The 27,684-nt window shown below is 40.7% G+C and overlaps 1 protein-coding gene across 1 annotated transcript in view; it reads right to left on the bottom strand.

Moving 5' to 3' along the window:
- Window positions 1-27,684, bottom strand: part of DNAH2 (dynein axonemal heavy chain 2) — a 6,636,854-nt gene that overhangs the window by 4,856,772 nt on the left and 1,752,398 nt on the right. The window contains exon 24 of the mRNA XM_044077324.1: window positions 19,517-19,680. Within this exon, the coding sequence (XP_043933259.1) occupies window positions 19,517-19,680 (164 nt within the window). The remainder of the gene's footprint in view (window positions 1-19,516; window positions 19,681-27,684) is intronic.

Below are 27,684 nucleotides of genomic sequence, written 5' to 3'. Positions count from 1 at the left end.
AGTTAAGGCCTGAATAACATTTAAATCCCAAGGAGGAGTAGGATCCTTCAGATGAGGTCTAAGTAAATATGTTCTTCTTATAAAAGCTTTGCAAACTTTGGAGAAAGCTAAGGTCAAGTTATTAACTCCTATATGAAAGTTGGAAATGGCTGCTAATTGTACTGACATTTGAGGAGCTGAGGAGTCGGCAGCTTCATTGAAAATTGCAGCTAAAAAGTCAAGAACCTCAGAAATCGGTGTTGAAAAGGGATCTAAATTTTTTTTACATTCCCAAAAAACAAATCTTTTCCATTTACTTTTGTAGACTTTTCTAGTGGTGGTTTTGTGAGAAGATAACAGAATATGATGGATGGGAAGGAGAGCCTGTAGCAATCAATGGAATTGAAGAAACCTTGCAGTCAGCTTAAGGCCTGTAAAATCTGGATGAGTCATGTCTGTTGAGTGAGACAGTAGATCTGGAAATGGATCCAGAATCCAGGGTAGATGTAGAAAATGAGGCCAAAGGAAGGGAAACCACATCTGATGAGGCTAGTAAGGGGCAATGAGGATTACCGTGCTCTTCAATCGAGATGCTTTTTTGAGAAATTTGGGTATAAGGGGTAATGGAAGGTTAGCATAAAGGAGACCAGAGGCCCAAACGTGAAGTAGTGTGTCCCTCAAGGTCTCCCTCACTGAGGGATAAGGGCAAAGAACCTGCTGCACTTGTTGTTGAGAGGAGATGCAAAAAGTTCATAGCATGGTTAGCCCCATTGAAGGAACATCCTGTCCACTACCTTCATGTTGATAAACCACTCGTGAGGCATTAGAATAGACGTGCTTAACTTGTCTGAAATTATGATGGACTTCCCTGGAATGTGCATTGCTATCAAAAAGTGACTGGATGAGATTACCCATTGCCATACTTTCATAGCTTCTTGACAAAGAGGGTATGATACGGTTCCCCCTTGATTGTTGATGTACCAGACCAATCGTGACGGTCCCGGTTGGCAGAGTTTATTGAAAGGCCTGCCATGCTAGGAGGACAGGATCAGCTTTCAATTTCAACAATGGTTGAATGCACACAAATTCATTTAAACCTGGTGCACTATCTGCATTTAATCTAAGCTGTCACTAGAATTCCTTATGTTCAAGCCTTGTTTACCAATCACCACCTCAAGGTTTAGGTGTGAGTTTTTCCAATATCCCAAATAAAAATATGTCAAACTTAGCACATCATAATGAGTGTATAAATGTTCAAATTGTTCTGTGTTCTATGTTGGTAAACTGATAGAATGTTGCACAAACAAATTTATGAGCAGTTAGGAACAAGAATGACAAGAATGCATTGCTGAAATTGAATGCTATAAAAATATAACAATTTTAAAAGAGTGTGGCTTTGTTTTATGATTAGTTCACAAGTAATTTTAACAATGCTTTTATGTTGTGATTGCTAATATGATCACTAAGATTTTATTATAATCAATTAAATGATTATCAGACCACATTCATTTGTTAAAAGGAGCTGTTTGTATTTACATCTTGTGAGTGGTTATGTTTTTTTTTATTCTGATGAAGTCCTACCACAGGACGAAAGAGCTCAATAAAATCTTTTACTACTTTCAAAGCAGAGTGTCTGCGGTTTCCAACGTTATTCTTACTTGGTTATGATGGCAGAACATTTTACAATGTAAGCAGTTGTAGTGGCAAATTAAATTTGGATCTCATACTTTACCTGGGTTTAAAGAAGCAGGTAACATTATGTGCCTTTTAAGAAAAAGTAAGTATGGTTCAGACACTGCATTGTTTAGAAAAATTACAGTAGATTAACTGTAGTTAATTATTACACAGATACATTTACAATTGGTCGGTTGCATTTTACAACATTTTAACTCTAGTTTATGCAATAGTTTTAGTGTAATGTCTGTAAGATTTTGACTCAGTAAGTCATATGACACTAACTGGTTATAAAATGGCTGACACTAGTGTAAGTAATGTATTCTGATAAATTCTGTGACCTCAGATGAAAGTGCTTAATACACAAATATAAAAAAAAAAAAAAACTTGTTTTTCTCCTTCCTTGCTGGCCATCCTTTCTATATATTTGGTTTGCTGTCAATGTTTTTTTTTTTTTTTGACTGGGTGGCAGTCCCTGATTTGGTTGTTTTTGTGGGGATTTGTTTTCTGGTTTTGGTGGATTTCCAACTATCATAAGAAGTATAGCACATATAGTTGAACTCTTCCGGAGCTTAACTAGGTTGGTTCAGTTTCTTACCCAACAGCAAGCAGATTGTTCTAGTTCACTCAGAAAGGTTACTGGCATGGTTGGTAATTGTTCTAATGGCTAAAATAGAAAAAAAACGATTTAATAAAATCAAACTTCTTCAGATGCATCTGAAGAAGTTTGATTTTATTAAACGAAAACTGCTTTATGCACTTTAAAACTACTGGTTGCTTTCTGAAGCCATTTTTAATTTTTCTATTTTAGTAGTTTATTTTGTGTTTTTTCAACTGTTCTAATCGCGCTGGTAATTTGCAGATGCCCAGTTTGGAAAATCCTGCTATGGAAGACACAAAGTATGGGGGAAGTGAGAAGCCTGGTTTCAACTATGGCTATCAGAATTTTGCTGTTTGCTTGAACACAAACATGTGGGGTGCTCAGGAGGTTGACAGGCCCTGAGGTACACTCATTACAGTAGTCAATTGTTGGTTCCATGTGTCAAGAACAACAGGTCAGTGGAAACCAATCTGTTAAAGTGTTTAACCCAGAAGTCCTACTATTATAAAACCAGCAAACCGCTCAATCCATTATGAGAAGGAGAAGTGGTAAGGATGCAAACATCCAAAGGTTATGATCAGATTGGTGTCGCGGATAGTATTTGTCCACAGCTGAGATTATACACTGTGGAATCACAAGCAGTAGTTTTTAGGTGGAATCAGAAATATACGAGACCGGTATCCTGGGTTTTTTTTAAAATTTGCAGGGGAAGGGGGGGCACCAAATCAAGATCCCACGGAGGTGCAGGATGAAAAACTGGGGTCTTAACAGACTCGCACCTTTAATAAAATTTTTTGCATAGTCTGCTGCTCATCAAAGGAGGATCCTGGATTCATGGAATTTAGAGATAGCAGCTAGTTGAACTTTAATAGTTGAGACAGAAGATCCTGATTAAACAGGGATGTTAACAATTTCAAAACCTCTGGGACAGGAGCAGTGATAGGGTCTAAGCCCTTGAGTTGAGCCCAGATAGCAAACCTCTTCCACTTACTGAGGTACAATTTGTTAGTGGTGGGTTTGTGGGCCGAAGATAAAATGTGAACAACTTCCGGGTCTAGTGTGTGACTTCTAACTAAGGTTGGAAGTGGAGGAGCCAAGCTGTCAATTTCAGAGATTGAAGGGACTGATGCCAATGTCCCGACTGATGGATTAGCAAATCCGGGATCAGGTCCAAGGTCCACGGATCGTCCACTGCATGCTTTTTCAGGTAAGGAAACCATATCTGACGAGGCCAGTATGGGGCAATCAGAATCATTGAAGACCCTAGTTGAGAAGCTTTTGAATAACTTTGGGAAGGAGTGGAATTGGAGGAAAGGCATAAAGTAGCCCTGTTGGCCAAGGTTGTGCTAGAGCATCCATGGCTGGTACTTCCTGATGTGGAATCAAGGAGAAGAACCTTTGGCACTTGGTGTTTTGTGGAGTTGCAAATAGGTGCAGCACGCGCCCCCATCTCTTGAAAACCTGAGCTGCTACTGTGCGGTTTAGAGACCATTCGTGAGGAGAGAGAATTGTCCTGCTTAATTTGTCTGCCAATACATTTGACTTTCCGGGATGTGGGTCGCTACCAAGAAGCGGTTGGTAGCTACAGCCCATTCCCACACTCTCATGGCCTCTCTGCAAAGGGGTAAGATCTGGTCCCTCCTTGTTTGTTCAGATACCAAACCACCGACATGTTGTCTGTGTGGATGGCGATGATGCCCTGAGGAAGAAACTTGTGTAAGGCCTGTAGGGATAGAAGTACACCCTTCATCTCCAATACGTGATTGTGGAGAAGAGCCTTGTCCGGAAGCCAGGAGCCCTGAACTAGCCTGCCCAGACAATGCCCCCCACCCTATCTGGGAGGCATCTGTCGTCAGGGTAACCACTGGAGGGAGAACAAAGGGTTTTCCCTGATCCAAGTTGGATGTTTGAAGCCACCAGCGAAGGTCCCTTTGCATATTTCCGTAATCATGATGTGATGATTGAGGGAAGATCCTGAAAGGACCATTGAGTTGACAAGAGCCACTGAAGAATCCTCATGTGTAACCTTGCAGAGGAACTAAAAGAACCGTGGCAGACATTGAGCCTAGAACCTGTAGGACCATCCTGGCTGGGGCTTTGGATCTCGAGATCAGAGCTTGAACTTGGCCCTGTAAAGTTTGGATCCTTTCGGCAGGAAGAAAGATGCGCATCAATCTTGAGTCTATCTCTGCTCCTATAAACTTTATGCGCTGAGAGGGCAGCAAGACAGACTTTGACCAATTGAATGTAATCCCAGGGAAACACCCAGGAGATGGTGGCTTTGAGGTTGGCCATTTGTAGAAGCCTGGTGGTGGCAGTCAGGAGCCAGTCGTCAGATAGGGAAACACTTGGAATCCAAGACTCCTCAGGTGAGCCGTCACTACTGCCAAACACTTGGTGAACACCCTGGGGGCTGTGGTGAGACCAAAGGGCAGAGCACAAAATTGGTAATGACTGACTCCCAGGCTGAAGCGCAGATACCTTCCTGGCGCCTGATGTATCGGTATGTGATAATAGGCGTCCTTGAGGTCTATGGAGCACATCCAAACATCCTTCTCCAACAATGGGAGAATGGATTGAAGTGACCATTCGAATTTGGATTTTGTGACGGATTGGTTCAGTCTGCTGAGATCCAATATTGGTCTCAGGTCCCCTGTCTTTTGGCACTAAAAAAAACCTGGAGTAATTGTTCTAATGGCTAAAATAGAAAAAAAATGATTTAATAAAATCAAACTTCTTCAGATGCATCTGAAGAAGTTTGATTTTATGAAACGAAAACTGCTTTATGCACTTTAAAACTACTGGTTGCTTTCTGAAGCCATTTTTAATTTTTCTATTTTAGTAGTTTATTTTGTGTTTTTTCAACTGTTCTAATTGCGCTGGTAATTTGCAGATGCCCAGTTTGGAAAATTCTGCTATGGAAGACGCAAAGTATGGGGGAAGTGAGAAGCCTGGTTTCAACTATGGCTGTCAGAATTTTGCTGTTTGCTTGAACACAAACATGTGGGGTGCTCAGGAGGTTGACAGGCCCTGAGGTACACTCATTACTGTAGTCAATTGTTGGTTCCATGTGTCAAGAACAACAGGTCAGTGGAAACCAATCTGTTAAAGTGTTTAACCCAGAAGTCCTACTATTATAAAACCAGCAAACCGCTCAATCCATTACGAGAAGGAGAAGTGGTAAGGACGCAAACATCCAAAGGTTATGATCAGATTGGTGTCGTGGATAGTATTTGTCCACAGCTGAGATTATACACTGTGGAATCACAAGCAGTAGTTTTTAGGTGGAATCGGAAATATACGAGACCGGTATCCAAGCCTATACCACAGCACATAGCCTGTGAGAAAGACTATCTCAGTGCGAGTTGTCTGGTGTTCCAATTCCTGAGGAAGTTCCAGAGGATATTCCCATTCATGTGATGAATCCAGAAGTTTCTGATATGAGTTGTTCACTGAAGACTGTCCCTGTTGCTAAATTTGGTTGAGATTGTTATGTTCCGAGATACTGTCACATCTCTAAATCCTGTAGCAGATATGAAGCAACTTGGACATGAACACTGTGTTTTGTTTCTAATGTCTATAGTTATGCATGTCTAACTCTAATATTGTTTTTACAAAGGGCAATCTTTTAAGAGGGAGTATGTAGATCAATGTGTGTATGTACCTTTAAGAACCTATCCAAGGACTTGTACAAGTATATAAATACTGAGCATGTGCGAGCCTGACTGCCATTTTGTAGCTAGCTGTTGAGATGTAAGCATGTATGTACTTAAGGTCTGTCTGTTAACCAGTTTGTTTGTATTTTATAATGCTGCTATCCATCCTGAAGTGTTTTTATGTATTAAAGCATCTAAATGAAATTCCACAACTGCTTGTCATCTATGTTAGAGAAGGACGAGTGACAGGTTCCAACTCATAGAGCTTATTATTAACAACAATGACAAACTGGTTGGTATTAACACTGAACTTACAAGTTTAAACAATTTGATTACTCTGGACTTGTTGTTTTGCCACTCTTTCAACAATTACAAATCTGTGTTTAAAAAAAGTGAGCACATCTGCTCAGAACAACACGAATCGTAAGCATAAAAAATTGAGGGGTGACCATGAGGCTTATAAGGAAGGGAAGACATATTCTATACCCATTGGGTCAGCATCCCTTTGAGATCAATTCCTCCAGAGAAGAGGTTGGTGAACTAGTGGTTGAGGAGCAATTTTCTCTCCCCAGCTGGTCGACAATCCAAGAACAACTCTGCCCCCCTGCCGTGAGGGGGAGGGGATGCAGACAAAGTCAGCGGAGAAGATAGCAGAACTTGAATTCTAAGGTATGGTGCAAGTTTCTGATCAAATAAATTTTAAGATTTTCAGCTATACTGGAATAACTATTATAGAAACTGAACAAAGCCTATTATGGCGAGATTTTATGTTTGCTCCGTTCCATCATGTGGATTTATTTGGAATTCTATTATATTTGAAATTTGTTCAAAACTTAAAATTTTCCTTAATTTTTAACAATGAGAATGATTTGATTAACACTCAGTCCTTGAGGAGGAAAAGCATCTACAACCCCCCCCCATCCAGTATTAGCCATGTTTAAAAAACAGTGTGAAAAGAGCCTTAAGACTGTTTTTTGAAAGTGGTAAATTTAAATGTCATTTCAACTTATCTAGGGAAGAATGGAGGATTTTAAACAAGTTGGCTTCTGGTCCCATTTTCAGGGTTATGAAAATGGACAAGAGTAGAGAGGATGTTTCGACATTACACACTAACTATATAGCGTGCATGTTGAATCCGTTGAGTGCACCAGGTAATCATGAATGTATTTCTGGCCAAAAAAATAATGTTTACTATCATACAACTGACCTTCGGTTAGAAAATTTATTGGAGGGGAAAAGTGATAGGAGTCTGTTTCATTACCTAAAGGCTGACAAACCCAGAATGGCATTCCAAAAGTTCACAAAAACCTCAGTGACCACCCCCATTAAGACCCATTTTTGCTGCACATGGTTCAAAATTGAACCCCTAATGAAGTTCATTGACTCTAAATTGAAAAAAAATATATTGGTTTGTGGGCCCCACATTCTAAGAGATTCTTGGCACTTTTTGGAAATTATTAAAAATACACATTTCTCTGAAGGAGGTGTTTGTTATTATAGGCATTAAAGATGTATTTACGAAAATTCTGCACTCAGTTGCTATCGATTGGTTTGAACAAATGTTATTTGAACTTGTACCCAAATTAAAATTCAGACACTGGGGTGCTAATTGGGTCCTTGGACATTGTACTGAGATGCAACATTTTTAAGTATGAAGGGGAATTTTATCATCAGACCCAAGGGGCGGCAATGTGAGCAGCATGTGACTTAACGTGTGCCAACACTGTTTTACTGTTCTGGGAAAAGAACATTTTGTTTCCCTCCAAATTCTCACAGTATTGGGATACATATCTTAGATTCCTGGATGATGTCCTTATGATTTGGAATAGGCTCCTATCAACTTTAGAGGAATCTGTTGAGTATATAATTTCCACCACTGAGTTTTTAAAGTTCATCTATACTTTTTCAAATGACAGCACTGATTTTTTAATATTAATTTATATAAACACAAAAATAAAGGGTGTTTTTCTTTGAATGTCTTTAGGAAAGAGACTTTTTCCAACAGTTATTTACACTTCAAAAGTAACCAACTTTACAAACAAAAAATCAGTTTAGTAAAACGTCTAATGGTACAGATTTCCAGACTTGTCTCAGGAGAACCTGTTTTTCGCTAAGAGATGGACTATTTGGTGGATTTATTTTTGGATGGGGGTACCCCAGCAATCTTCCTGAAGACATTAAAAGTAACATTACCCAGGGAAGAATTGACAGATTCCATCCTATTCTATAAGGTGGGGTAGTGGAACTTTGTGACAGTGGGCCCAAAAACCAAAATAGATACCAAAATGTTATTTGTACCTAAACTGATAGGGTCATGCATGTGAAGGACATTTTTAAAGAACATTGGGGAACCCTTACACACTTTGAAAATATAAAAGAAGTGGTGAGGGCATCCCATGTTTACACCTTTAGATAAGAAAAAATTATAAAATTGGTGGTGTAACACTGTCATAAAAATGATCTTAAAGGGTGTGGTACAAGAAAATACACTTTGTATAACTACTACTCATTTACTTTTTGACAAACTGACACTTCAGGTCAGTCAGAAGAATTTAAAGCAATACACCCTACCAAGGGTTATACTGGAAAAATGGAGAGGTCCCTGAGGCAATGGGTTAATGAACATGGATATGCCATTAGGAATAAAACCTCAAGAATGCTCTTGCATGTTACAGCCAAAGTTCTAACATTTTTTTAATAATCTCTTTATTGACTTTTCTTAAATGGCATTTCCATTGAGTTCAATACCAAGAACAAACATATCAGAAAGAAAAAACAAATATAGCTAGATAACATTAAGTACAATGAAATGTAATAGAGTGACAGGATGGTGTTATCACATATGATTAGCAAAAAAGTTGAGAAAAATCATAAATCATTCAATAAACTATATATACATATGTACTGCTTGCCAGTAAAACACAACCAATATGATGACACTAAGTGTACTTGGTATGTAGTGATTACTATTGGGGAAGTATAAAATTAGCCTGGGTTATAACAGGCAGCCCAAAATTTTATTGATTATAAGTGAATGGTGGAGGGGAGAGGTGTGGGGGACAGAGTGTAGAGAAAAAATACAGTTTTAGTCTTTAATAATTAGACATTCGTAGGAGTCAGTGGGTATTATATCAAGATATGATCCATTAGCGAGTTCAAAATTCAACAAAATGTTTGTTTCGTTTTTGAGTATGCATTAAAAATCTGTGTGCTGTTATGTATCTAATAGCTATCTGTCTGAATCCATTCCAAGACAGTTTTCTGTCTTTCCAGTTCAGTGTAATATAATATTTTATAAGTGTGAATAGTGTAACGAATATTCCTTCTTCTTGTTTCTTTAGCTTCACAGGGGAAACATGTAATAGGGCAAATTTCCAAGACGATGTAGATTTTGCATATCACATTTTGCTTAATCTGATTTTAAGTGAACACCAGAGTTTGTATGAGCATTTACAGCTCCAGAATATATGAAGTAGGTCAGCATTCTGGCTATCACAATGTGGACATAAGGGGGGGTGAAGCAGGTTTAAATTTGTTTATTAGTGTTGGGGTAAGCTACGCATTATTTAATATCATGAACTGTATGTAGCTTAGTTTTATGAAGGGAATATATTTATTTATCATTAAAATAGATTGAGTTATTTGGTCATTAGAAATTAGTGAATCTATGCCATGCCAGTATTTTGAGAAAAGTATATCTTCTTGGTACCTTACTGACATAATGAGTTTGTATGAGCTGGTTATCATTTTCTTTCTCAGTGTTAGCAGAGACCAGAGTGTTTTGACTAAACTTAGGTCTCTCTCTGTGTGATTGTAAGATTATTTAGTATACTGGCACACATATCTCAGATTTGTCTTAGCATAATTAGGTATTGGTTAGGTAGGTTCAAGTTTGTGAAAAAGTTCTAACAATTTTTAAAAGTTTTTATTTTTGGTTATGGAAAAGAAAATCTCTCTCACCATCTCCAGGATGGTGGGAGAAATTTTAGAATGTACAGAGTTGTGATAGCAAGTACATTTTGAGGCTCATATTTCACCGGGGCTTAATGAAACAGCTAACATTGTACATTTTAAGAAAAAGAGTAAATATGGTTTAGACACGGAATTGTTTAGAATAATTACAGTGGACTGACTGTGGTTAATTATTACACAGATAAATTTGCAGTCAGTTTCAGTTGCATTTTACAACAACAAAAAAAATATTTTTAACAATGGTTTATACAATAATTTGTAGTATACTGGCTGTTTAAGATTATGACTCAGCAAGTCATACGACATGAATTAGAAGCTATGCTCATACCATAACTTAGCAACTGTGTTATCCATTTTCATTCTACCTCACAAATGGGTCTAGGATCTGATCCTCTGACCCAACTCAGCAGCATCTACAAGACTTCATACCAAAATCTCGAACTCCTCCCTCTACCCATAATGCTCTATTCCCTTCCCAACTCCTCGGATGGAGTTTGTTGCCCTACCCCCACTGTATTATAGAGACAGAAGAGACACAAGAAAAGACTGAGGCTCAAACCAGGAACATGATGGTTCTAATACCATCCAAAGATCCTTCCAGGAGTGACAGGGCTGGGAAAGGGAAGGTGAGGAAGAAAGAAAATGGACAACACAGATGCCAAGTTATGTTAAGTACATAATTTCTAAATCTGATGTTGTCCTTTTCATTCTTCCTCACAAATGGGTCAGAGTTCCCAGCTACATAATTCTCTGGAGGCCCTCAAGGAAGGACATGCCAGAGCACTGTCGAACCAAAGGAAGCTCTGCTTCTGAAAACCATGTCTAATTTGTAACGTGTAACAAAGCTAGGAGTCTTTGACTAAGTGGCTGCAGCGCAGATGTCATGAATGGAGGTTCTTGAGGAAAACACAACTGAAGTAGCCATAGATGTAGTGGAGTGAGCTCTAGGAGGATGAGTCAACTCCAAATCTTTTTGAGAATAAATCTGCAAAATACAATCAATGATCCACTTGGCTACAATAATTTTGGAAACTGCTTGACCCAAGCAGTTAGAGGAAAAAGACACAAACAGCTGATCAAACTTCTTGTATTGTTTTGTTCTGTGAAGATAAACTCGAAATTGCCTGTGAACATCATGCAGGTGCAGTATATATTCACTTTTATTAATAAAATTTGGAAAGAAAACTAGTAATTGTATGGACTGGTTGATGTTAGTGTCCATAGCCACTTTAGGCAGAAAGGGAGAGTTGGTTTGAAAAGACACCCTTATCCTTATGGAAAACATTGTAAGGAGATCTAGATGATAAAGCCTAGAGGTCAGAGATTCTTCTCACTGAAATAATAGTTACTAAAAAGACTGTTTTCCAAGAAAGAAACGTCATATCACATTTGTCTGTGGTTCAAAGGGTTTCTGAGTTGGTTCATGAAGGACCACTGTCTGATCCCAAGGAGGGGAGGGATCATTTACTGGAGGTCTGAGGAGGAAGACTCCCCTTCATGAAAGCTTTACATAGTCTGGAAGATGCCAGAGATAAAGGCTTGTTTCCAGCATGGAAGTTGGATATTGCTGTCAACTGAAATTTAACAGCACAAAAATTAGCCCCTTCCTTAAAAAGGGTAGTGAAAAAAAGAATGGCCGATGTAGATGCTGAAAAGGGGTCAATATTTTGCTTGGAAGCCCATATAGAAAATCTTTTCCATCTGCTTCTGTAGGCTATCTTGGTGGAGGCCTTCTGGGAGGCTAAGACAATGTCACGAACTGGGGAAGTAAGCCTGGACTGTCTTACTATCACTGGAAGTGTAGAAACCATGTGGTCAGCTTGAGGGCATGGAGATTGGGATGTTAAATTCTTGCTGGATGAAATAGGATATTCTGAGTGGGCTACAGTATCCATGGGGCATATTTCAAGTCAGACCACAGAAAGGGGAACCAAACCAGCAGCCAGAAGGGGACAATGAGGATGACTGAGCTTGTCAGCCTGTTTACTGTTGGGACTTTGGGATCAGAGGAAGAGGGCAAAGACAGAGGAGATGGGGGGGGCAATCATGAATCAGAGCAACCCTCAGTGAATCCCCCTGGAGGGGGGATCAGAGCAAAGTACTTGTTGCACTTCTTGAGAGGACATGCAAATAGGTCACAGCAAGGCTGGCCCCAGCAGCTGAAGATTGTATTCGCTACTGTTTGATTGAGGGACCACTTGTGAGGGATCAGAACGGACCTGCTGAGTCTGTTCACCAGCCCGTAGGCTTTCCCCAGTATGTACATTGCAATTAGAAACTGTCTAAATATATCACCCATTTCCAGAATCTCATGGCCTCTCTGCACAACAGCTAGAACAGGTTCCTCCTTTCCTCCTTGTTTGTTGATGTACCAGACCACTGACATGTTGTCTGTGAGGATTGCAATAGTTCCTAGAGGGAGAATGTCCTGAAAGGCTTGCAGTGTTAGAAAGACTACTCTCATCTCTAGGATACTGATATGCAATTTGGTCTCTGAGGAGGACTACTTGTCTTGGAACATCTTTCCTAGAAAATGCCAGCTGGGGAGGAAGTGAGAATAGCCTGTCCAGGAACAGGTTTGTCTGAATCCACCAGTGAGCATGATGTTTGCAGACTGGAGTGAGTTTTATGGGGAAAGATAAAGGCTAATAAAGAGTGGGCCACTGCATCATCACAGTCCACTGAAAGACTCGCATAAAGAGTCTTGCTATATGAAATAGAAGAATGGCAGCTGACACTGACCCAAGAGCTTGTAATACTAGTTTTGCTGGAGGGGACCGAAGAGACAGTATGGCCCGCACCTGATTTCTCAATAATGTGATGCGATGAAGAGGTAATTATACCACTTGAGTCATAGTAAACAGTTGAGTTCCTATAAATTCCAGAGTCTGTGCAGGAGTTAGGCTTGATTTGTCATGGTTTACTGAGATGCCCAAGTTGTTGGAGACCTAAAGAAAGTAATCCCTGGCTTGCAGGAATTGATGCCTGGATGGTGTGGTGAGGAGCCAATCATCTAGATAAACACCTGGTATTCTTTGAGTTTCAAGTGAGCTGCCACCACCGCCATGCATTTGGTGAACACCGGGGGGCTGTGGTAAGGCTAAAGGGCAGTGCTTTGAACTGGTAGAGATTTGCTCCCAGTCGAGCACACAGATGTCTCCTGGAGCACCTGTCTATTTTGATGTGATAGTACGCTTCCTGGAGATATAAAGAGCATATCCAGTTGTCCTTGTGCAGAAGAGGTAGGATGGACTGAACCGTAACCATACTTAACTTAGACTTCTTTACAAACTGGTTCAAATTGCTTAGATCCAAAATTAGTCTTAGGTCCCCTGTTTTCTTTGGCACTAAAAAGAAGCGACAGTAAGTTCCAAATCCTATCTGGTCAGGTGGGACCTCCTGGTTGACCCACTTTTGTAGCAGCTTTTGTATTTCCCGAGCTGCGTACTCCCTCTTACTAGGTAGAACATCAGGGAGTTTCTTCCTTGACAGGAGGTGGAAGGGGAAAAGGGTATGTAGTAACTTCTGGATATTATTTTTAGGACTCAGGAATTGTAATATTTGTCCAGTCATCCAGGTGCAAGGAAAAATGACCCTCAACTACCTCCAGAGATGAAGAGTCGGGCAATGCTTCAGGAACACTGATAGGGTCTATCAGAGAAGTCGTCTCTGAAGCCCTGATTTTGAAGACTCCCCTTTGCCTCTCTGGCAACGTCTTCCACTGAAACCTCCTCCTCTGCCTCTGGAGGAATTATCCCCATGCGAGTCCTGAAAAGGTACCTGTGATATATGGAACCACATTTTCTTACCATCTCACTGATTCCTACAGAAGCTAAGTTAAGGGTGGAAAATTTGATTCCAATGGCAGACTGGGTCTTTCCTTCTTGCTTGCTGTGGGTGAGTGCATCTTTCACTGATGGCCGAAAAAAGAGGAACCATCAAAAGGGGGCATTAACAAATGATGTCTTAAAGGGTTCTGCAAAGTTGCATAGCCTCATCCAGGCATGTCTCCTAATGGCTATGCCTGAACCGACACATTGGAGATCAGCCTCATCGAAGCAGTGGAAATGGACAAAAGAGTTGCCAGTTGGGGGAGACCTTCTTGAGGTCCTCCTCAGACATGGACTCAGAGAAAGAGTTTGAGAGCTCCTTGATCAAATCTCTCTGCAAATGAGTGAATGTGCCACGTAGTTCAACAATTGCAGCATGAATGTAGCTGAGCAGTACACACTGTTTATAAACTTGTCCATCACTCTGGACTCCCTGTTTGGTGAATGGATGGAGGAGCTTTGCTCAGCCAGCTCCTTCTTAGTGGCTGCCACCATCACAATGGCATAAACTGCGATTCCCTTGCTTCAGTGAAGTCTGTCTGAAGGGTGAACTAAAAACTTGTCTGGGCATGTGGGGATTGGCTTGACAGTGTCTGATTCCTTTAGTGGGAAACAGGTTAATAAGTTCATCCACGGGGGGGGGATTCACCCAAGACATAGTTTGTGGGGAGGGGGGTAGCGCAGCAAACTCGATCTGAGGATTTGGAGATGGAATACAGCATTATGGGTAGAGGGAGGCTCTTGAGATTTGGATCCAAAGTCTTGTAGATGCAGCCGAGTCGGATCCTTGACCCATTCATGAGGGTAAATGAAAAGGACAACATCAGATCTCTCTGTAAAATAGTTGACACCGATATAAGTAATATATTCTGATGAAGTCTGTGATTTCAAAAGAAAGTGCTTAATACACAAATAAAATAACTTTTGAACTTTTAATCCTGCCTCGCCAGTCATCCTTTCTACATATTCGGTTTACTGTTGAAACCCCCCCCCAAACTAGGTGGCATTTCCTGATTTCATTGTCTTTGTGTGTACAAATATACCATTATCTTTTTCTTCTCTCTCTTTTCTTTTACTACTGGCGCTCCTCTCGCAATTAATGTAAGTACTCCCCTTTTCCTTTGTCAAAGATATTCTGCTTAATAACCATCTTGAAATCCTTTATCCAATTCACATGCTCATTTCTTTCCACATGTGTCTCTGGGTTCGCTACTAAATATCAAAATACCACAATCCCGACACTATGAATACAGACACCCAGAATCTCGAGATTGCGGAATCTCAAAGTAAAAAAAAAAAAAGCTGACAACTCCTGCTGTGGAATCCCAGTTTAATTGCTTATTTGTGCTTTCCCAAAATTAATACAGTTTGTTCCTTTCATAGGTGTGTACTACACTAATGGCCCTGGAGCCTTTACAAGCCTAGCCCATAGGAATACCCTGGCATCGTGCCACCAGACCTTAGTTCCCAGTGCCTCTGTCGAGTAGACCCACTGGAGTGATCCCTGGGATGAATTTTCTATTTCTCATCCACTCATCAAGGTTTCTCTTGAAGAGAGCCAGTGAGGTGCTCTGCTTGACATGTATGGGAAGTCTATCCCGTAGCATGGGCAGTCTCTGGGTTATGAGCCTGTCCCTCCACCATGTTCTGTAGATTGCGGTAATGAGGGTGAGGTCTCTGGATCGTGTGGTGGGAGGGATTGGGATTTCTTTAGATGTAGCATTTCTAACAGAGCTGGGTCAGACATGACTTTGTAAGTCAAGCAGAGATCGTCTCTAAGTAGGTGATATGAGAAGGAGAATAGTTGGAGTTTTTTTGAGTCTGTCCACATAGGACAAGTGTTTAAGACCTAGGATTCTCTTTTGAGGTCCTTCTGCGGCCTCTCCAGTTGTTGCAGGTGTCTAGTGAGGTACATGCCAAATGGGGCCATTGCACTCAATGACTGGCCTAATGAGGAAAGAGAAGAGGGAGACACTGACCTCTTTCTTCCTGGATGCAAAACCCTTAGTAATGAGATGTGCCACTGAGAAGGACTTTCTGACCACAGTGGCAATGTGGTGGCCAAAAGAGAGGTTGCTGTTAACCTATGTTCCCAGATCTCTTATAATGCTTTCTGTGTTCAGTGGACTACCATCGATGTGGTAATTCATGGAAACTGGGTTTTTCCCAAAGGGGATTTTTTGGCATTGAGCTTAAGGCCATGGTTCTGACACCAGTCGTTGGTCTCAGTGAGGCCTTTCTGTAGGATGTCAGCATCACTTAGGGAGTTAATAATAGCTCCCAACTTGCAATGGTCTGCAAACTTTGTCAGCCAGAGTCCCTTCGTGTTGGCCCGGACTTCAGAGAAGGAGATACTAAACAGGAGAGGACCCAGGACCAAACCCTGTGGGACTCCACTCGTAATTGGTCGGCAGTCTGACTTGGAGTTAAGTACTTTCACACTGTGGGTTCTGTGAGCCAGTTTGCAACCCACCTAGTGATACAGGGGTTGATGCCTAGCTTAGTGAGTTTTTCTATGATTCCTGAGTGGGGAATGGTATAAAAGGCCTTGACCAGATCAAGGTAGGCTGTATGAACCACCTTGCCTTCATCCATACCTCTGGTGACTGACTCAAAGAAGTCGACCAAGTTGAGCAGGCATAATCTACCCTTCACAAAACCAAACTGTGTGGGATCCAGAGTTTGGAGATTCCCTACATCTTTGTTTATTACGTCCATGATGATGCATTCCATAGCTTTGCATATCAGACTTGTCAGGTTAATGGGGCAATAGTTCTCAGGGTCTGTAGTCGCTCTTCCTTTGTGGAGAGGGATGACTGTAGTAGTGTGCCATTCGGTAGGGACAAAGCCTGAGATGAGGCTGTGATTGAACAGGACACACAGGTGAGGTGCCAGTTCACTCTGTATTTCATGTACAATACAGTCAGGAATACTGTCAGGTCCCACAGAAGGTGTATTCTTGGCCTTGGACAGTGCTGTTTTAACCTGTGCAGCAGTAATACTGGGTACCTGGCAATCTACTGATATTGTGATTGGTCCTTTGTGGGGAGTAAGAGGTGTAAAGTTGGCACTGAATCTGTCGGCCAGTATATTGGCAGTATCTGTTGGCTTGGTATAGGAGGTACCATTGTGCGGTAGCTCAAAGCAAAACTGGGTATTGCCGTGGAGATTCTTTACATAACTATAGAAGGCCTTATGGTTGTCTTTACTATCTGGTGCAATTTTGTTTTCATAGCTAGCTTGAGAGAATTTGATGAGGGATCTCATCTTTTTGTTGAGGCTGATAAGGGAGATTTTCCAGTCTTGGGACTTCAACTTATTCCGCATCAGGTTCCTCCTCCTGTTGTAGAGTTTGTTTATGGCAGAGAACCACCAGAATAGCTTCCTTTTTTTGGAGGAGACAGTCTTGGTTCTATTGGGTATGGCGAGAGCCATGCATGTGTGTACTGTACGTGTTCGTACAATGCACTGCTGCATGATTCGGCAGTCGTGCAACTATTCTCCATTTGCATGGGTGCCGTGAAGTTAGCCACCTCTGTTTTTAGGAGCCCAAAGTTAGCTTTGGAGAAGTTTTTCATGATGGTCACCTTTGTGTGGGGTGGGGTGGGGGGTGCGGTGGGATGGTGATTTCCAAGGTGATTAGTTTGCGGACGGATCTAACCAGGGAGGAGTTGACTATTAGTGTACAGCAATGGTCACCCATATTAATAATGACCCGGTCAAGAATGTTGCTACCTCTAGTGGGGGTAAGAACAAGCTGGTCCAGGGCATTGGAATTAATGAATTCCAGGAAACGTTGGGCAAGTGTATGGGTACACGAGTAGTTTTCCCAGTTAATGGAGGGGTAGTTGAAGTCACCCAGTATGCGAGTGTTAGGTTGGACCTAATATTCTCCAGGGTGCTTAGGAACATAGAGTGAGAGTTTTGGGACATGGTTGGGGGCAGGCTACGACCTGAATTGCTGTCTTACTCAATGTTAGCTCCACCTGAAGTATCTCAGATGCGTTATGTTGGGCTACCAGTCTGGAGGTGTGTACATCCTTTATGAATATAGAAACACCACCACCTATGGAGCTTCAGTACAAGTTCTGGGGCCGAAAGGTGTGGAATGAGTTATAGCCTGGTAGTGCAAGGGTGCTTTCTGCTGCCTTGAACCAGGTCTCTGTTACAGCACAAATGTCAATGTTCTCCATTTTAAGGAGTGTTTCGAGCGAGTGCATTTTGAGATTTAGACTTCTAGCTTTGAGCAGCATGACCCTCAGATTGCATTTGTTTGTAGCTGTTACAGTGGTAATTTGGTCTTTGGAACACCACCTAAAAAAGGCACTATAAGGGTAGCAAGAGCCTTGGACAGTATCTGGAAGCCCAGGGGTGACAGATGCAGGCCATCTCTGGCAAAGCATCGAGGTCAGTCAATCATGTAATTCCAGGCAGACAGATACTGGATCCCCATAGAATGACACCAGAAACTTAGCAATTGTTGAAATCAATCATTTTCTGCTTAGACTGTGGTATCATTCTGGGTTATGGTAGGATGCTGCTCAGGGCTAGGGTCATACCCGTCTGGGCTACATAATCAGAGAGCTCCTCCATGTCTCTTCATGTAGTCCAAGGAGGTACGTCTCAGGCCCAGTTTCTCTTTTCCAACAGAAAATCTCAGGTTTTCCCCATGTGTTCTGTCCTCCTATTCTACCATTTTTGAAACATGTCTTCTTGAGGAGTCTCATACTCATCCAGCTTTTTCTTCATTTCAGCCTCTGATTTTTGCACTTTAATTAGCTCTTCAGAATATCTGTTTAAAGCTTCTTTCATTTTTTTTTAGCCTTTTGTTATTTGAGTTGACAGACTCCAGTGTTTCATTTATTTTAACAAGCTCTGAACATATTTGGCTTTTTTCTCTAGATTACTGGAATTCATGAATTGTACTAAAACTGGAACTTGAACTGCTTTTTCCTTAACAGTTGCAGGATTCTTCCCAGCCAGCATTTTCTTCTCACCTTTTGTGGTTGATTTTCTTTCAGATTCTCTAAATTAATTCTCTGCTGGCATCCAGGCATTGCACGTACTAGCCAGTAACTGAAATTTACTCAAAAAAGACAAATCCATTGGCTGCCTTTTCATAGTTTCTGTTTTCACACTGGGAGGTATGAAATTAAACTGTTACTCACCATGGAGCCATCTTGGGAGTCCTATCTACTAGTCCCCAGTTAGGCCACAATTGCAGTATCATGTACAGATCTGGAGACCATATAAGGAAAAGGACATTAAAGCTGATAGAATGAATCCAGAGGAAATCCACCAGTAAGGTATATAATATGGATAGGAAAGTATAGGACCACTGCCTAGAGGAACCGAATCTCTTCTATAGATACAAAAATATATGCATCATATACTGCACAAGAGCATACCAGACAGATAAGAAGGATGGAGGGAGGAAGAAGGGGTACAGGGAGCATATTCTAGAGACTAATTATCTCATGGATTTCCAATAATACTTTTGTCACACAGACAGGGCCTATGGTTCATGGAATGGGCTACTAGAATGGCTTGGAGAGACTCTCTGCATAAAAGCATGGAAGAAATAGAAAGCAGCTTAGGGGAAGTAGTGACCAAGGGAGGTACAATATTAAGTGCAATAAAAAACAGATTAGATATGTTGATATTGAATAATGTAGACAATGTGCTACACAATATTTCATCAAAAATACCAAGTTCCATTTCCATAGTCATTCATTTCCAGCAATGCATAACAATAAAGTACTATGTGTATAGACAGGAAGAAAAGAAGAAAGGGCGTGACTCACCTTCTCCAGCACCTGAATTTCCTTTGAAGATGGCTGATCGATTTTAAAGATACTCAGGCCAAAGCGAATGCTACTTTCTTCTGTTTTCATGTTGTCAAGCTGCTGTTTGAAAACAGCTATATGCTGAAGAGCAGGATCACATCCAACAGTACTGCTGAAGGGACCTAAAAAGTAAAACAACAGTTTTACACAGTGACACCAACAATAAAATCAAGTTATCCACATGTAACAGTCGATTCTAGCAGTGTCATCTGCTTCCAACCAGTATGACTTACAGCTATAATTCAGTCTGGAAAAGCTAGAATGACTGCATGCCAAATATAGCTATCAAAAAGAACCTTCATACATGTTGACCATATTCCAATCTTCTAAGCAGTGTGCATGTGTGTGTGTGTGTGTGTGTGTGTGTGTGTGTGTGTGTGTGTGTGTGTGTTTGTGTTTGTGTGTGTGTGTGTGTGTGTGTGTGTGTGTGTGTGTGTGTGTGTGTTGTGTGTGTCTGTGGGTGGGGATGGTGTTATAAATTGAACCACCTGCCTAGTCAACAACCACAGAATTACTCTCAGAAGCATCTCCCATAGGCAACTTTGGGTGGAAGCTCTGACCGGAAGTCAATTCACAGAAAAACACTATTATATTTCTGCTGACATGAACTCTTAATTCATGCAGAGAGTTACTCTGCCACAGACAACCCAGTGTTGAACTGGGAATACACCACAAGATGTTTTCAAAGTTGATCTTCACATTAACTTAGTGGACTTGCTCCTACATTCTAACAAAGTGCTCTTCACAATATGCAGGACACTAATTACATAAAGTGCCTGAGTTTCTCCCTTTCTATGCAGCACTTTTTCTTCCAAGCACTGTTATTTAACTAGATCCCAGTGTATGCTGTAATTTTTGTTAACCTGGCAGAATAATTTTTTAACAACTTCCCTGTCATAGGAGGTTACTAGGCTAATGGCCCTAGAGCCCTTTCAAGCCTAGCCATATTTATCCCAAGCTGCCCCTACTGTTGATGGTTAGGTAAGTGAAGTTCGCAGAAGTAAGAGTCTACAGTAGTAATACCTACTTCTTCTGTCCAAGAAGGACATGGGCACCACCCCAGGAGTGAATCTGTGGTCACCCATTCATTGATCTAGGTTGCATTTAAAGATGGTCAGGGAGGGGCTCTGTTTCACATAGCTAGGTTCGCAACCAAAGCTAAATCACACTCACAACACTGTCAATCCCTGCAGAAGCTACACTGGTTAGAATTTCCAAACCTACTTCACTATCACCAAGTCAACCTAGTCTAGCAGATATTGTATCACCCAGACAAAACCCCTGTCCTAACAGGCTTATTAAACTTTCACATCAGTAAGAGGGAACTTCGATCCAGTAACAAAGCCCTAGTAGAAGTCATTCCATGTAAAAACAGCACAGGGGAATCTCTATTCCCTTATGAAGTAAAACCCATACTGCTACATTCAAAAATCTCCTTAAATCACACTTCCAAGAATACCATCAATGTAATTGCAACGACCATCCCTGAACCTACCTCCTAACCCAGCCTACTATCCCCAGTCCCCCCTACTAGACACATTTTCACTGCCTTATACTACACCCCTAAGCAGATAAAACACACTGTAAATACCTAGTACAATCTCATTTCCATTAAGTTGATTGTATATATACTATACCTATGCTTTACTATGTTTTTGAGAACAATTTTCTGCTAACAACTTGTCAAACTCTTAACATTGTTAATTCTTAAAGGTATTGTTAAGCATTGTTAAACCTTGTTAACTATTTTTTTTTTACTTTGAATATTCTGATAACTTCTCAAACTCTCTAAATTATTATTTCTTTAACTATTGTTAGCATTGTCAAACTAACTATTATTTAATTACTCAGTAATCTGTGGAACTTTTCTCCCCAGAACTCTTAGTGTCCTGTTGGACAATCCTGGTAAATAAATGTCAACATAAACAAACAAAAAAAAAAGAACTGGAAGCCTGCCTGTTCCAGAGAAGTGGCAGCCTCTGGAAGATGCATCTCTCTCTCCAGCATGACCTATTCATATCAGAAATTAGGTTAAGATCCTTGGCTCAAGCGACCCTCCTGCAGTTTGATTTACGAATGTGCATATTTTCCATCAGGGCCAGGTCAGAGACTGCCCCATAGGCCAGGCACAGGTCACCCCTTAGCCACCTGTAGGAGACAGAATACACTGACATGGCTTTCAGTCGTTTTGCATAAAACTTGTTTTGTGTACGCTGTAATTTCTTTGTGAGAAACCTCTGGTCTCCCAAATTGTAGTCTGGTGAGGTACATGGAAAAGGGAGCACTGCACTCAATTACTGGTCTGGTGAGGGCCGAGTATAATGGAATTATAACATCCTTAGATATAGATGTGATGCCTTTACTTATAAAATGTGCCACATAGAAGGATTTCTTTACTACTGTGGATACATGGTAGTCAAAGTTCAGATTGCTATCAACCTAAATACTCAGATCACACACCACTGGGCCTACACTTAGAGCGTGCTATCTATAATGCAATTAGCAGAGATGTCAGTTTTCCCAAAAAGAATAATAATGCATTTTTTTGTCTGTGTTAACCCTGTCTGTAGTATATTAACATCACTGGTGGATTCAATGATTGTGCACTATTTGCAATCATCTGCAAACTTGGTCAGCCACAGGCCGTCCAAGTTTGCCTGGACTTCTTAGAAACAAATTCCGAACAGTAAGGGGCCCAGCACAGAACCCTGTGGTACTCATCTGGTGACTGGTCTTTTGCTAGAGATAAATCAGCACTCTGACAGTCTGTCCTGTAGGTAAGACAGTTGGCTACCCATCTGGTAATACAGGGGGTAATTCTCAATTGGGAAAGTTTCTCCTTAAAATCTGAGTGGGGACTGTGTCAAATGCCTTGACTAGGTTAACAAAGGTGGTATGCACGGTCTTTTCCTCATCCAGGGCCTTGATGAATTTCTTAAAGAAGCATGATCTACCTTTAATGAATCTGAAATGGGTTGGGCCTAGAGTTTGGAGATTACCTGTGTCCTTATTAATTAGGTCTCTCCCTTTTTAATTTCTCCAAATCTTTTGGGTTTCTAATACCATGAAAGGAATGGACCCCATTCCTAAGTCAAAGTAAGATTAAAGTTCATGAAATTAGTACTGTTTCACTCTTTGATGTCAGCCAAAAGTGCTCATCGCAGCACCCACATTGTGCCAGTAATGATTCCTTCTGTAATTTGAATGGAGTTACGTGTACTGGTAGCAATGCTAAATATGATGGTAGACTCTTTTTATAAGACCCATTACTCCTACTTCTATTGGAACTATCAGGGTAACCTTCTTCCACATTGCTCTCGTTTATATGTGCAGAGCCTGATATTTTTTAACCTTGTGTCTCTCTGTAAGCAGGACACTGTAGTTATTGAGTGTGGTGATTTCAGTGATCAATGCTCCTTTTGTCTTCTTTTCTTGGACTACTATATCTGGTTTTCTAGAACCTATCTTTTGAATTGTTGATAATGGATGATCCCATGTGATGTAGACCATCATTTTCTATGAGGCTTTGTGGCTCATTTTTCCAGTGCTTTTCAGCCACTTCAAAACTATAATGTTTGCACAATCCCCAGTGCAACAGTCTCACCACATTATTGTGCCTTTCAGTTTACAGTCCTTCTTCCATTAGAATGTCACAAATGGCAACGAGGTGTGCAACTGTTTACAGTTCGGTTTTACAAAACCTGCATTTGTCTCTTTCTCCCACATGTTCAATGGACTTTGTAAACCAGCCTGTATGTAGACCACTATCTTGAGCTGCCAATATTAACCTTCCATCTCTTGGTTTGAATTCACCTCTCCATCACCTTTCCTGTGTTTGTTCCTGATCAACATGAGGTTCTTCAAGAAGGTTTCTATACTTGCAACTATATTTATGAGTTTTTCACATTTTTTGCCTTTTCATCTGGTCCTTCACCTTATATTGTTTCTTTTGTTTTTTGGCACATTCAGTTTGCTGCCTGATTTTTATCTACTTCTGGTTTGATTTCCATTCCTGCTTGATGGCGATATGCTTCTGCTAGGTTAAGCAGAGAAGTCATCTTAGATTTACTCTCCTCGTGTTTCAAAACCTTCACTATGTTTGGGTCTTGTGAGGTCAGAAGATATATGTGAAGTCCCATGACTGCAGATCTGTACATGTAATCAATTTCAAGGAAGCCCATCCCTCCTTCGGAATGGGGAATGTATAATCTTGGTATGCACTGTTTTGTATAGATCATTTGGTGAGCATGAAGCATTCTTCTTGTTTTAATATCTAATTTATCCAACATATTTTGGGGCCAATCAATCACTACAAAACTAAGTTAAGACAGGAAGAGCAAATTGGTTTATAGCTTGGATTTTATTCCTAGACGTCAATGCTGTTTTCAGGATTAATTTTAGTCTTCTGAAGTATTCCTTATTAAGTTTTATTTGCATTTGTTTGCGTTTTATTGCTGATCCTTTATCAATTACCAAGTATTTATACACTCTCTCTTGCTCAAGTTCTTTTATATCACATTATTGTTCCAAACTAATGTTTTCCTGGTGCTGCAGTTTTCCTGCTTTAAAGGTTGCTTTTGCATATTTATCGAGACAAAATGACATTCTAATATCATCTGAAAACATTTTACTGATTCTTTCCATGGCCCTCAGATGAGGCTAGTCAAGCTTAAGGGCCTATAATTCCACAGGTTGGTTGATGGCCTCCCTTTGTGAAAAGGGATGACTGTTGCTGTCCTCCATTCTGCCAGAACATAGCCAGTTCTCAGGCTGTGGCTCATAGGTGTTTACTAGGCTAATGACCTCAAGGGCCTTTTTAAGTCCAGCCATGCATCTCAACTCTCTGACACGTTCTGATACTCTTGATAAGTGTAAACATGGGCCTGGGAGATTAACCATTTACAGGTTATCTGTGTCCATTAGAGACATAGGTGCCAAACCAGGGATGAATTTATTTATTTTACATTTGTTGACCAGGATAGTATGACTGGATACATGTCCATTTTCAGGGGAGGCCCGGGGAGAAAAGCTCCAAGGTATAAACGGAAAGCCATTACATAAAACTTAAAGACATTACATAAAACTTAAAACATGTTAGTAACTGTCAACAGTCTATAGTAGTAAGAAAGTTGTACAATTTAAAAAAAAAAGGTTAGATAATGTAAAAATCTTACAAAGTGCAATCCAGTACAGTAGCCATTAAAATGTTACCTTACAATAATAGTGCAAGTGCTAGTTAGGCTTAGAGCAAGGACATTCTGGTTTCCCATCCAATCGAACAAGTTGCACTTGAATTGGGTAAGGGAGGAACTCTGCTGCACAAGGATGGAGTGTCTGTTCCATAGACAGGGTAGTCTCTGGGATATATACCTCTCTCTCCAGCAGGTCCTATTTATATCATTGGCAAGGTTTAAGTCTTTAGAACGGGTAATTCTGGTGCTGTTTGTTTTGTGGATATGCAGGAAGTCCATCAGAGTGGGGACTGACAATGCTCTGTATGCCAGGCATAGATCTCCCCTCAAAAGTCTGTAGGAGACAGAATACAGGGAAAGGGCCTTGAGGGGGTCTGCACAGGACATTTTGCTTGCACCCTCTATTCATTTAGTGAGGAACCTCTGTGGATGTCCCAATTGTTGGATATGCCTGGTTAGATATGTACCAAAGGGGGCACTGTACTCAATGATAGGTCTGCTTAATGCCGAATACAGTGGGACAATGACTTCCTTGGACTTAAATGCCATACCTTTGTTTATAAGTTGCGCACCATAGAATGATTTCCTCAGCACTGTAAAAAAGTGAGGGTCAAAGGTTAGATTACTATTGATGTATGTCCCTAAGTCCCTGACTAAGGGGTGTGTTGTCAATATGATAGTTACCAGGGAAGGATGACTTTCCAAAGGATAATATTATGCATTTCTTGGTATTTAGTTTTAGTCCATGGCTCTGACACCAGTTGTCTGGGAAAGTCCCTCCTGGAGAACATTTACGTCAGTGTTAGATTCAATGACAACTCCCAATTTGCATTCATCTGCAAATTTAGTCAGCCAGAGACCACTGACATTGGCCTTGACTTCTGAGAACTAAATGCCAAAAAGAAGCAGTCCAAGGACTGATCCCTGAGGGACTCCACTTGTGACTGGCCTCTTTGAAGAGATAGACTCCCCAATTCTAACTTCCTGGATCCTGCCTGTGAGCCAGTTGGCTATCTATCAGGTGACATATGGCATTGTACCTAACCTCCTGAGTTTGTCAACAATGCCCGAGTGGGGTAATGTGTCAAATGCCTTGGCCAGGTCAAGGTAGGCAGTGTGAATGATTTTGTCCTCATCCATTCTTTGGTGACCTTCTCAAAGAAGTCCACCAGGTTGAGTAGGCATGATCTGCCCTTGACGAAACCAAACTGATCATCTCCATGATGAATCTTTCCATGGCTTTACATACAAGACTAGTGAGACTTGTAGGTCTGTAGTTTCCAGGGTCTGTACATGGCCCACCTTTGTGCAGAGGGATGGCTGTTACCTTTCTCCACTCATGAGGCATGAAGCCTGTTTACAGGCTACAGTTAAATAGTAATTCCAGAGGCCCAAACAGGTCATGTTTCATGCTATTTAAAAGGCATCCTGGGATACTGTCTGGGCCCACTGATGCAGTGTTCTTGATCTTAGAGAACATGAAGGACCTGTTCCCTAGTGATAGTACGGGGAGTTATATCTGATGATATTTCCTGAGGGAAGGTAGAGGGGTAAAGTTGGAGCTGTATTTATTTATTTGCTATATCTTCTGGCTCAGTATAGGTGGCTCCATTCACAATCAGCTCTACACACAATTGTGTACTGCCTTTGAGGTTGCGGGGATAGCTTAGGAATGCTTTGTGGTTGTCCTTGGCCTGGGAAACCAAATTTACCTCAAAAGGTAAAGTTAAAAAGGGATCCAAGTCGGTCTGCTAGGTCATGTTCTACGTAGTTTAAAAGACAACCTGGGATGCTGTATGGTCCCACTGATGCAATGTTTTTGGCCTTACAGAGTGCCAACATAACCAGCTGTCTTGAGATAATAGGCTGAGGGAATGGTGGCAGGTATACTTTGGGGGATGACTGGAGGAGAAAGGCAGGTGAACTCTTCTCCAAAACTGGCAGCTAGCAGGTTGGTTATTACTTTCAGTTGAGTATGGGTGGTGCCATTCACACACAACCAGTTCAGTGAATATCAGTGTATTCCCTTTTAGATTTTGGATGTAGATAACAAATACCTTGTGATTATCCTTAGCTAGGGAGGCTATTATTTTTGCTTTGTAATCAGCTTTAAAGGACTTGACAAGATCTATAATTTGTTTAAGCTACAGAGGGATTTCATCTTCTGCTAAGCCAGTTCCCTGTTGTTCTTGGACATTAGTTTCTTTCTTTTGTTGTACAGCCTGTTTATAGTGGGGGTCCACCACGGTGGTTCATTTTTCAGCAGAAACCTGGTTTTAATCCGGTCAGGTACAGCTAATTTGATAAAACTGCTTAAGTGGTTATACGGGGCATTAGTGTAAATCTCTGTATAGGAGACCATAGTATCTGTGTTTGAGGGAGATTTGAAACTTCTTATACCATCACTCAGTAAGAGGTAATTTGTCTTAGAAAAAAAAAAACTTTTTTATAAACACCTTTACTGAATTCTCACTTGTGACAGACACATTTACATTTATATAAAAGTAATCAAACAGTATTACCCAATTAAAATTAAACATTATGCTTCACATATACTGCCATATATCATATAACCTAAGCAACATTACATAAATTATTCAATTCCTGCCCCCTTTTTTAAACAGGAAATATCTTTATTAAATTATCACTTATGACATAAGCAATCATACATCTATATAAATGAAAACGAACCACTCTGACAATTCTAGTTACAAGCATTTCACATTCCAAACCATACTGACACTGACACACTCCCAGTTGCAAACATTACATATCACTTATAATCTACCCAATCGTTTTCAGTCAAACATCATGTAACTCAATTAAGTCCTTCTATTAAACCCCAAACCTCCCCTGTATGTCTTCCCATAATTGCATTTTTTCCTGTGTTGTTTACTCCTACCTTTTTATAAAGATCTCAATTTCAGTTGTTTT

This window comes from Protopterus annectens, chromosome 7.part0, assembly GCF_019279795.1.
Source record: "Protopterus annectens isolate FY-2018-M chromosome 7.part0, PAN1.0, whole genome shotgun sequence".
Classification (NCBI taxonomy): Eukaryota; Metazoa; Chordata; order Ceratodontiformes; family Protopteridae; genus Protopterus; species Protopterus annectens.
The sequence above is the reverse complement of the archived record's forward strand: the minus strand, read 5'-3'. Positions and strand labels throughout refer to the sequence as shown.